The sequence below is a fragment of the Triticum dicoccoides genome, chromosome 7B (assembly GCF_002162155.2).
Source record: "Triticum dicoccoides isolate Atlit2015 ecotype Zavitan chromosome 7B, WEW_v2.0, whole genome shotgun sequence".
NCBI lineage: Eukaryota > Viridiplantae > Streptophyta > Magnoliopsida > Poales > Poaceae > Triticum > Triticum dicoccoides.
The window spans coordinates 15,022,403-15,034,290 of NC_041393.1; the positions used below are offsets into that span (position 1 = coordinate 15,022,403).

Consider the following 11,888-nt stretch of genomic DNA (forward strand, 5'->3'; position numbering starts at 1 on the left):
AGATCCGATCTAGCGCAGAACGGACGGCGCCTCCGCGTTCATGGCTTGATGACGGCTTCACCTCCTCGATCCAGCGAGCTATGGTGAAGTAGTAGCTCGAGTCCTCCGGCAGCACGACGGCGTCGTGGAGGTGGTGCTGGAGGAATTACGGCAGAGCTTCGCTAAGCACTACACAGAGAAAGAGAAGACCGCGCGAGAGAGAGAGAGAGGCAGCGCCACGGCCAGAATTGTGTGTGGCTGCCCTCTCTCCCCATCTAAATATAGGGGGAAGGGGGGAAGGAGGATGTGCCCTAGGGTTACCCTAGGGGAGGGGCGGAGGCCACAGGGGAAACCCTAGATGAGTTTGGGCGCCCCCACCCTAGGAGACTTGCCCCCAAAGCCAGGAGGGGGCGGATGCCCTAGGGGAGGCGCCCCACCTCTCCAAGTTACGTGATATGGGATGGGATGGGCGCACAGCCCCTTAATGGGCTGGTGTGCCCCCTCCCATTCGCCCATAAGGCCCCCCCAACACTTGTTGCGGCCTCCGAAACACCTTTCGGTACTCCATTTTTCCATCGGGTACTCCCGGAACACTTCAGGACTCCAATATCCTTCATCCAATATATCAATCTTCACCACCGGACAAATTCGGAGTTCCTCGTCACGTCCGGGATCTCATCCGGGACTCCGAACAACCTTCAGTTACCAACACTATGACTCAACTATACTTATATCATTACCAAACGTTAAGTCTGTAGACCCTGCGCGTTAGAGAACTATGCAGACATGACCGAGACACCCCTAGGTCAATAACCAATAGCCGGACCTGGATGCCCATATTCATTCCCACATATTCTACGAAGATCTAATCGATTGAACCTCAATGTCAAGGATTCAGACAATCCCATATATAGTTCCCTTTGTCTGTTAGTATGTTACTTGCCCGAGATTCGATGGTCGGTATCTCTACACCTAGTTCAATCTCATTACTGGCAAGTCTCTTTACTCATTCCGTAATACAAGATCCCATGGCTAACTCATTAGTCACATTGCTTGCAAGCTTCTTGTGATGTTATATTACCGAGTGGGCACTGAGATACCTCTTCGTCACATGGAGTGACAAATCCCAGTCTTGATCCATGCCAACTCAACGGACAACCTCGGAGATACCTATAGAGCACCTTTATAGTTACCCATTTACGTTGCGACGTTTGGTACACACAAGGTACTCCTTCGGTGTCAGTGAGTTGCATGATCTCATGGTCGTAGGAACATATACTTGACATGCATAAAACAATGGTAATAAACTGACACGATCATATGCTACGTTCTTTGTTTGGGTCTTGTCCATCACATCATTCTCCTAATGATGTGATCCCGTTATCAAATGACAACTCATGTCTATGGCTAGGAAGCCGTAGCCATCTTTTGATCAACGAACCAGTCTAGTAGAGGCTCACTAGGGACACGTTGTTGTCTATGTATCCACACATGTATCTGAGTTTCCGATCAATACAATTATAGCATGGATAATAAACGATTACCATGAACAAGGAAATATAATAATAAGCAATTTATTATTGCCTCTAGGGCATATTTCCAACATCATGTTCCTACCCCTAGGCGGCAGGCACTGGTAGTTGATTCTATGATAGGAGGCACTCGACTCCGCAAAGTTCTTATGGATGGTGGGAGTGGCTCGAACATTTTGTATGCGGGGCATTCAGTGAGAGTAACATGCAATTTCACGGAGTCATTCCATGAAAGAAAGCCAAGTCACTCGATCAGATCGGATTGGACGTGGTGTTTGGTGATAACAAAAATTGGCGGAAAAAAAGTTCATGTTTGAAGTAGTGGATTTCCAAAGTGCATATCATGCCATCCTTGGTCGACTGGCTTACGCTCGTTTCATGGCATGTCCGTGTTACGTGTATCTCAAGCTGAAGATGCCGGGACCCAGGGGTGTGATCACAGTCACAGGGAATCGACAGAGGGCTGAGGCATGCTTCCAGCAAGGCTCCAAGATTGCCGATCAACAAATGGCTGTGGTCAAGCTGGAAGAATAAACAAAGAATATTGATCCTGTCGATCTGTTGCGTTCCAAGAAGCCCGCCACTGAATCTTCTTTTCAGTCAGAGGAGATGTGAAGCAAGTTCCCATTCACCCGAAAGATCCCAACGCAGTTCAAACTAATATTTCGATGACACTCGACAGCAAATAGGAAGCCGCGCTCATCCAGTTCCTCCGTGATAACTGGGACATGTTTGCATGGAAACCTTCTGACATGCCGGGTGTACTAGAGAACTGGCTGAGCACCGACTGAGAGTTGACCCGAAGGTAAAGCCTGTCAAAGAACACTTGCGTCGGTCTGCAGCGGATAAGCGGAAGGCAATCGACGAGGAGGTAGCTAGACTCTTGGCGGCTAGGTTCATACGCGAGATTTACCACTCCGATTGGCTCGCGAACGTTGTCATGATGGATACACCTCGTCCTTGGACTTCGGAAGCTCCAACCACATGTAGCGACTATAATCATCAACCACAAGCAGAAAATACTTGTTACCTCCTGGAGTCGTAGACGTGATCGGCCCGCACAAGTCCGTGTGCACGAGCTCCAGGCCACGCTTTGCTCGGTGCGTCGTGGCCTGCGGGAACGTTTCTCGATGTTGCTTCCCCAGGGCACAACCATCACAATACTCCTCCACCCAATCGATCACGGGCATGCCATGCACGAGCTCCTTGGTGGACATAGTCCGGAGCGAACGGAAATGGAGGTGCCCCATGCGAGCGTGCCACCTCCAGGCCGCGTCGTCCCCTTGCGCCAACAGGCACGCCCACGCGTCGATGGTGAGTATGCCGGTGTACATCCTGTTGCTGGAGCGCTTGATGCGTGCCAGAACGCGCCGTGCTGGATCCTGGACCGCCATGACGCCATCTGCGATGCTGATGACGCCGCACGCCTGGTCCAACTGTCCTACAGAGACGATGTTGGTCCACAGGCTGGGGATGTAGAAGACGCCGGTGAGCGCACGCTGGTCTCCGCCCTGGCATCGTAACGCAACGCTGCCGCGCCCGTGGATGGCCACGATAGAGCCGTCGCCAAACCTCACCGTGCCGTGCACGGTTTCGTCCAGCGATGACAAGACTTGCCTGTCACTCGTCATGTGACTGCTGGCCTCGGTATCGAAGAACCACACCCCGTCCGGCGAAGGGACGGGCATGACCTTCTCCTCGTGCATGGACGTTGGTGACCACGGCCATGTATAGACCCTGATCCTGCTCAGCGCCGGCCTGCACAAGATTCGCTTGTTCTTGTTTGCCCTTTTGCTCCTCGTCCTTGAGCCTGGACTGGCACTCCTTTTTCCAATGGCCTGGCTTGTTGCAGTAATGGCACTTGCCTTTCTTCTTCCCGCCGGAGCGATCCGCCTGCACCGGTGCTCCCCTGCGTGGGCTTGCCGCCGCCCTGGCCCTTGTTCTTGCCCGGCGACTTGTTCTTGCTGTTGTTACCACCGGATGATTGCCCGCCGGCTCCGAGCCGCCGCTCGCGTGCGTCCCACTCCGCGGTGGTGTACATGAGGCGCGCACAGGACTGCACCGTGCCGTCCAGATCGTAGTGATCTTCACAAGCAGATAGGCGCCCAGTGAGCTCCTCGATGGTCAAGGTCTTTAGATCGATGAGTGCCTCGATCGCCATCTCCATTTGCCGGTACATTCGTGGCATGACATGGAGAAATTTTTGGACGGCTTTGTGCTCCGTCACAGGATCTCTGTGCAGCTCGAGGTCGGCGACAAGACCGGAGAGCCGCAGCGTGAAAACCTTGACGGACTCACCGTCTTTGAAACGGAGCTCCTCGAACTTCCGGCGGCACACTTGTGCCTTGGCCTCGTGCGCGCTCGCTGCCCATCCGGAGAGTTTTGATTGCCTTCCAGGCCATCTTGGCCATGTCCTTGGCTGCAAGCATCCGGAGCATCTCCGGCGGCACACCGGTGAGGATTATCTGCAACGCGCGCCGGTCGTGGCGCTCCTCTGCGGCGCCGGTGGTCACCGCGGACCACACGCCCGCAACCTGCAGCTTGACCTGGATAAAAGGGACCACTCCATGTAGTTCGCGTGCGTGAGGACCATGGATGACAAAGAGGTCTCGCTCTCCCGCACAACCCGCTCGACGATGCGGAACTCGCCGCTGCCGCCGCCCGTCGGGCGCGGCACAGGTGCTGTGGACAGCGGCGTCTTTGGCGGCGACTTCGTTCCGCTCTTGTTCTTCTTCTCCTCCTCGCTATCCGACATGGTTCACCGCGGATCGGACACAGCCGGACACCAGAGAGTGGATCGAACACCACGGCTTTGATGCCAATTATTGTTGTCAAGACGAGCGATCGAGCGAAGAAGATCAGAGGGAGAGAGCGATGAACACGAACTGGAGAGAGAGTGGTTTCTGTGCTGCCATCCAGCTTTTCTGTTCTGTTTTTATTCCTTTATGAGATTACACAAAGAAGCTAACTACCTCCCGGCTGGGCTGCCATGATCTGCATCTGTCGCCCCATGCAACCCTCCACTGCGTGCGTGCATGCGCATGTCACATCCCGACCATGCACAAGCATTATTTGAACCAGAAAAATTAAAGCTACTACACTGCATGAGATTAGTCTAGGCATAACACTGGGCACGACCGAAAGGAATTTCCGAACCACAGTGGGCTTGCCGATCTTGTCACCCATAAACTCAAGTTGAGTGACCAGAGAGGACAGACGCATACCGAATTCGTCGATGCTCTCGGTCGCCGAACTTGATCACCTCCTACTGGCAACGGAGCGATGTCGCTCTAGCCTTGGGTATGCCGCTCACGCCCAGGTGCATCGTCTCGATCGTGCCCCAGGCGTGCATTGTCATGGCATTCAAGGCGAGCGTGGAGACCATATCGAGTGGCACCGATCACAGTAGGCACTCCATCGTCATGCGATACGTCTCGCGCTCCGTGGTCCCATCATTGATGGCTACCCAGAGCTGGCGCGCCTCCCGCATGACTTGCATAGGAGGGCTTAACCGTCGGAGTTGGTGCACGGTAGCATTGGCCACGTGCCACTGGTGTCGCGCACGACGCGTTGGTGAACAACCATCGCACCGCTGCCGTTGCTGTTCTGCGTCTCTGTCCCGCTCTTCTTCGGGCTGCTAGGTCCCGTCATCACAGGTCACGAGCAACCAATCTCTGATGCCAATTGCGAGACGAACCCCGCCCTAAGTAACTCCGGCGATCACCGGAGCAGTGGAAGAGAGAGAGAGAGAGAGAGAGAGAGATTATATTTGCACTGCGAACAACTTTGCAGGTTTTCTATTTATTCTCCTTTTATTTTCAGTCTTTATTTATAGACACTAACAGAAACAACGGAAAATGGGGCACGATCTGGCCGCGAGTGCCGCCATCCCAGCATCCCCATTCGACGCCCTTCATGGCGCCATGACCGTTTAGTCGTGCCATCCCACGATCGGGTCAGGGCGCCGCACAACTAGCTAGCTACGGCCGAGGCGCAGCTCGGTTATTTAACTGACGAAACTGAAGAAAAACAGCTACTGTCGAAACTGAACTTTTCAACACCTAAAACCCTGCTGAACCTGAAGTTTAAGCAGCAACATAGTCCACATGTACATAATTGTTATGTACATATACCAACCACAATCAGGCTACCGTACACAGGGCGTCGAAAACGACCAACGTCTCTTCTCGTCTTTCAAGGAACGTGGAATCAATTGTGGTTTGAAAGGACCGACGCAGAAACCTTCTTCAAGGATGAACACACTTTGGAGATGTCTGATTCCGTGTGACCAGCTGATACGAACAGGCGGATCCCAACCGGGAGCTTGCACCTGTCCAAAGTTGACCTTTTGGATGGGACCACGAAAACTGAATCTTCCTTCAAAGCCTGGTGGAGAAACTATGCATGAATACAAGCTTATGAACATTCATGCTAGTTGCATCTCCAATTCTAACTTACCTGCCCGGCAATGGTTTCAAGAAGATCTAGGTCAGTGGCCAGAGAACCTGTCGATTTATTCAGCTTGAGGAAGACAATAGGTGACAGAACATGGCTAGAAATCTGAAGCCCCGGTGTACCTGACAGTCCTGCAATCAAATCAAATACATCAAGGTGGGTGACCATACAACAGGTAGCAGGCTTATACCATGAGTTCCGCGACTGTAGTACTAGTTAAGTGTCAAGAGAAGCATCTTTACCTTTATGCAGAAGAGCAACATTGCTCCTTAGTTTGGTCAGAACTGAAGGATTCTCTTCCAGGTAGTTGACAGCAGAAATTGCAGCACTGGCAAGATAGGGCGGCAAAGAGGCAGAGAAGACATAGCCAGCGCTGCTTAGACGCTGCAAAAATGTAACACCTTAATCATCCAAATCTCCAAATGTTTAACAACAAAAATTCAGTTTATCTCAACTGATGTTTTAGCAATCTGAAATTGCATCTACCTGATGATCAACAACTCTGGCGCTTCCTGTGCAGAAGCCACCGTCACTAGCTAATGCATTTCCCATTGCAGCAGTGATGATATCAATTTTGTCAATCTGCACAATGTTAGGAAATTTCAGAAATAGAAAGAACAAGGCTAGGAGTAAGCACCAAACACTCACTGGAACCCCATAATGTTCAGCAAGGCCCCTTCCAGACTTGCCAAGCACACCAAACGAATGGCTCTCCTCCAGAATAACACGGAACCTATATTTGTCCCTCAGCTTGATTATCTCATCCAAGGGGACAATGTGACCAGAATTCTGCAGTTCACCACAAGAGAGGGTTTCATCCCAAGGTTTATAACTACAATATTTCGTGGGTTTACAAGAGAGGGTCTCATTTTTATAGTTGAACTCCTAAAAAATTACGGAAAATCCTACACTTATTTAATATAAAATAGTCACTAAAAGAAGCACACCTGGTAGATAGATTCCACAACAATGTAGCGTCTAATCTTCTCACTACGTTTATTTCCACAAGTAATTTTTTCCAAAGTGTGAGCGAGGGATGCCATATCATTATGCTCGAAATAAACAACAGTACTTCTGGAGAGATAGAGTCCATTTTGCACTGCCCAGTGAACACCCTCATCACTACAACGCACATATGAAAATGGTTTCAGCTAGAGAGGAAAAAATGACCTTCAATGCCAAGTACTAGCCATGTTTGTCAAACTGAAAAGTAAGAACAACTGCATGTCTGAAGATGATATGGTATAGTTCATATATATTCACAAAAAGATTTTTAAAAAAAAGGACAGTTTACTCACGCCACTATGATATCTCCTTTCTTACAAAAAGCAGGTATCACACTGAATATTGTAGATATCCCATATGAATACAAAATGGAGTCTGGGGTTCCCAGGAAGTTAGCTATTTTTGCCTCGCAGTCAAGGTGGACATCTGCAAGTGTTCCACGTTCAAAAACTAAGCTCCTTCATATGTGCAATAGAGGTAATTAGCTGTGAACCTGAACAGGGAATATACAGACCAATTGTTCCATAAAAGCCACGTGGACCGCATGATCCAACGCCATATTTTTTCAACGCACCAACACAGGAATCCTACAATTCACTCTCACCGATCAGATATTCCGGACAAATATAGTTGTCAAAAATACTGGCAAACAGCACTGTTTTCTCTTACAGTAATTTTCTCGTTGCCAATTAAACCAAGGTAGTTTGCTGATGCAAAGTTCACAACTTCCTTCCCATCAATGGTCGTATGTGGTCCAGCAGCACTGTATAAGAAATCAACAGATATCAGTGTTAATTATGGCCCTCAAAAGTCAAGACAGATTATAGATCCCCCACAAATAAAGTACATATCATACATTTTCAAATTTATTGTTCGCAAACATTTTCAAAATTTTCATTCGTGGACATTTATTAAAGTCACGAATCACATATTTTTTTAATAAATATTTTTTAGTTTAACGTCCGTGAACTTTTTTTAAACTCGCGAATCAAAATTATGTTTTTTTTAAGTTCACAACTTAAATTTTTTTTTCGCAAATCACAAATATTTTTCAAATTTATCGTTCACAATTTTTTTTAAAGTCGTGGAAAAATGGTTTTCAAATTAATCATTCACCACATTTTCAAATTTATCTTTTGCAAGCATTTTCAAAAAAAATCATGGACATTTTTTTCAAGTCACGAATCATAAATATTTTTTAATTTATCGTTCGCGAACTTTTTTTAAAGTCGTGAATCACAATATTTTTAATGTTTCAACTTTAAAAAAATGTTCACGAATCAAAACTATTTTTCAAATTTATCGTTCTCGACCTTTTTTTAATTCCGTGAATCAATACTTTTCAAATTAATCATTCACGAACATTTTTAAATTTATCATTCAAAAACATTTTCAAATTTTTGTTCCTGGACATTTTTTTAAAGTCACTAATCACAAATATTTTTAACTTATCGTTCGCGAACATTTTTTTAAAGTCGCGGATCATGAATATATTTTTTGAAACGTTCGCGAACATTTTTTGAAAGTCGTGAACAAATAGTTTTCATATTTATCGTTGACGAACATTTTTTAAAGTCACGAATCACATATATTTTTAAAGTCGTCAACAAATTTATCGCCCTTGACCGTTAGAAGGAGAAAACCGGGCAGCTGGCCGGTTCAGATGACCTGTGCGACCTATCTGCTCCCGTAATGCAAGTTCTATGAGGAGTTTTTCCGATTTGCAAGTACCGTGACTTAAGTGCACCCGCAACGCAAGTTTTCGAACCGCCGGTGCCATTTACTCCTATTTGATCAAGTTGTATATATCTACATTTCATATTTCATCGATCTCAGGAAATGAATTTAAAATAGATTGAAAATCACATACAAGAAAAAACTATAGAATGCTACCTGGCGATAGTGAGCTTTGATAAAATAGTAAGATCATTTGCATATACTTGTGTGAGTGCTTCTCTTCCATTATCTATTTCTATTGCATAACTGAGACAAAGGACAAAATAAGATGTTCTAGGGTAGGAATTACTCAACAGAGCAATGCCAAAGCGAGGGGTTTGCAAATTCCTAAAATCTATAGGTGTGCAGGCACTTGTGGCATTGTTGTAATACCGAAACAAATAAAAGAAGAAGAAAAAACTATATTTACAAATGAAGCCATCGCACAAACCTTTCCAAGATTGGTGTGTCAATTTGGGGACCCTCTTTGATTGGAGGACATAAAGGTTCTGGTTGCCATTCATCACATAGCTCATCAACTTCCTATGGAGATAAAATAGAAAATTATTGCCGAAATATTTCATGGAGCGATGACCAAAACCAGCACTTTCAACATGTACAGACAACAGTCAATGGACACAGAAAGACTGTACCTTCTCGCAAAGTGGCTTCTTTGGAGGTTTGTAGCTCTTTCTGGAAAGCTGAAACACAATGAACGCAATAAGTAGTCCTCCCGCAACCAAGTAACCTACAAATTTACACCACTCAAAATGTCAAAAACTGTATCACATAACAGAATTTTAGTTGACAGATAGAAGAGGCTAGCTTACCATCGATATGAACCCCGAAGACGACTGCACAGGCAACAGGTGTGTTGAATGCAGCTGAGACACGATCAATCACCGCTGTTGTGGCATTCACAATTGGCAATGTAAAGTCCATCTCCTAAATCCTAACTCTATGCGAGCCTTTCAAACCTGCCAAGCAAACGACGCTCCGTAACTCAATCTACCAGAAAAAAGCAGAACGTATCCTTAAACTCTACACAAATCTGACGTCAAAGATTGAACAAACACAAGGCGATCTTGTTTAACTAAGACTATTTTTACAACAATAACACGCGCTTGGATCGCTATGTCACCTGCATCGAGCGAACGTTTCAGTGAGATAAATTAAAGCTGAAGAAGGCCTTGACCCAAAACCCAGATGGCTCTTGATCATGCGGCGTTTGGTTTTGTTGGGATGGAATTGGGAATTGGGCTTGCGAATGTGAAATTCAAGAGAACAAGAAACATAGCACTTCTCACCTGATCTTATACTCTCGGACAAGAAAAAGACCAGGCTCAGCTCCTAGCACACAACCGGCAGTCCACATGCATGACTTGATCGCAGCATTGATAATTTTGTAGATTGTATTATATGCATCTTGTGTGGACCTCCTTCGGCGTGCGTTATGTTTGAGTGCTGGAAAGATTTTATTAATTTTCGTCAGTACGCCCATAAGAGAATGCTAGATCCAACTACCAGCCGGTCCACTTGACCATGGAGCCTGGGAAGCAAGTAGCAAGCGTAATCTCATCCTGTAAATAAAATAACGGACCTTCGTGGCGTCACATTATTATGCATCGTACAGTGAGAGATTCATTGATGTATATTGCAGTACTATCGATAATAAGCCGATGTGGCACAACAAATTAATAAAGAGAGGTCATATGAGTATCATGCTCTATTATTGTATCATGGCACATATATCAGGAAAAAAATAACAAAAATAGCTTTACATTGGGATTTTAGAAATAAATAAAATGACAAGTTGGCATAGTATGAAGCACAACTCAAGAAGATCGTCTTCGGGCGGATGTGCAAGCTGCATGCTACCAGCAAGTTTTGTGCCGCTTCATGGCTGCATAGTTCTTGGCCGAAGCCTTGAGAAAGGCGACCTTGTTCTTCGGCGCTTCAAGTCCGCCAAGAATTCAAACAAGCTGATGGCAAGGTGGGAAGGTCCTTACCGGGTAGCACGAGTCACCAGACCTGGTGCAGTCCGTCTGGAGACCGAAGATGGCATTGAATTGCAGAACTCATGGAATACTGAGCATCTTCACAAGTTCTACGCATGAGGAGCAATTGTCGGGCCTCCCGGCAACCCATTTTGTACGAACCTTATCGGCAAGACATGTAACCCTTTATACAAAGCCAGGCACAGATCCGGTGCATCAGTGAAATAAAGTTATATGTATTTCCCAACTTTTTGTCAACATACATATTTACTTATGTATATTTGCATGTGATGTTGTTTTGTGCTTTGCCTTGTATGGAATGGTTAATGAACTGTCAAGGTCTCCCACCACTCTTTTCTGTTGTTTCATTATCTCAAAGGAGGAAAGAGTTCCAAGCTTGGAAGTTTGCCGGGGGGAGTGATGGTTTGGATACCACCCAGTTTCGTTGAAGTGATCATTTTGTGCGACAAAGAATGCAGTACAAGGAAAAAGTAAGTTGAAGAACTTTGAAACAAATTCCTTGTCACATTGGCAATTTCCCTTGAATCATTTAATCTTTGTAGGAGAAACATCCACGCGAAGGAATCTTGGCGTGATCACTTGCACTCTTATTTTGTTTCGAGTCCGCTCGACAACATAACTAGCTGCATTGGGACCGTCAAAGGTAAAACTTGTCGGCATGTGACATTTTCAACAGGATGCAAAGGATCCGTTCCTCAGGCGCTCGTGGAAAGTGCGTGCACCGGCAAGCCTCCGGCAAGCGTAGGGTATGAAAATCATGCAAAGACAAGATAAAACAATGGAGATTGCTGGCATTCATTCATCAAAGCAAGTTGTATTACATCTGTTGGAAATATGCCCTAGAGGCAATAATAGAGTGATAATTATTACATTTCCTTAATCATGATAAAGGTTTATTATTCATGCTTTAATGTACACGGCTCCTCTTCCACGTTACCTCTACTCAAAATATCAATCAAAAACAATAACGAAATAAGCCAACAACAAGCTTAAACATGGGAACAACATGACACCGCACCGTCACCTGCTATATTACGAAACCTCCAAAGCATTCTTATTAAGGAAGACATAGGATGATCTCTAGCTTTTTGGTTGCTCGCATCGATCGATGCTCGATGGTGTGTACTCTACTCACCCCCTCTTCCACTTTAAAGAAGCTAATGGTAGAGGTGGGCCTGGACCC

The 11,888-nt window shown here is 46.3% G+C and overlaps 1 protein-coding gene across 2 annotated transcripts; it reads right to left on the reverse strand.

Annotated features, from left to right (window-relative positions):
- Nucleotides 1-5,426: 5,426 nt before the first annotated feature.
- On the reverse strand, nt 5,427-10,091 carry LOC119340253 (long chain base biosynthesis protein 1a-like). 2 transcript variants are annotated; one of them, XM_037612154.1, is made up of 13 exons: nt 9,995-10,091; nt 9,518-9,664; nt 9,341-9,435; nt 9,139-9,230; nt 7,641-7,734; nt 7,486-7,558; nt 7,265-7,397; nt 6,914-7,088; nt 6,615-6,755; nt 6,453-6,548; nt 6,209-6,350; nt 5,970-6,097; nt 5,427-5,897 (listed from the first exon to the last, which is right to left on the reverse strand). In XM_037612154.1, exons 2-13 carry the CDS (start codon nt 9,627-9,629, stop codon nt 5,721-5,723), a joined length of 1,458 nt encoding a protein of 485 aa, XP_037468051.1. In that variant the 5' UTR covers nt 9,630-9,664; nt 9,995-10,091; the 3' UTR covers nt 5,427-5,720. The 2 variants fall into 2 exon arrangements, with proteins under 2 accessions (XP_037468051.1, XP_037468050.1); XM_037612153.1 differs by lacking the exon at nt 9,995-10,091 and adding an exon at nt 9,829-9,962.
- Between the last annotated feature and the right edge of the window lie 1,797 nt (nt 10,092-11,888).

Excerpts from the sequence above, each read along its gene's own strand:
- LOC119340253 (XM_037612154.1), bottom strand. The coding sequence starts at position 9,629 with ATGGACTTTACATTGCCAATTGTGAATGCCACAACAGCGGTGATTGAT. Across the intron at positions 9,231-9,340 it reads AGAAGCCACTTTGCGAGAAG|GAAGTTGATGAGCTATGTGA; the intron begins GTACAGTCTTTC and ends TTATCTCCATAG. Across the intron at positions 7,735-9,138 it reads GACACACCAATCTTGGAAAG|TGCTGCTGGACCACATACGA; the intron begins GTTTGTGCGATG and ends TTTCTTATACAG.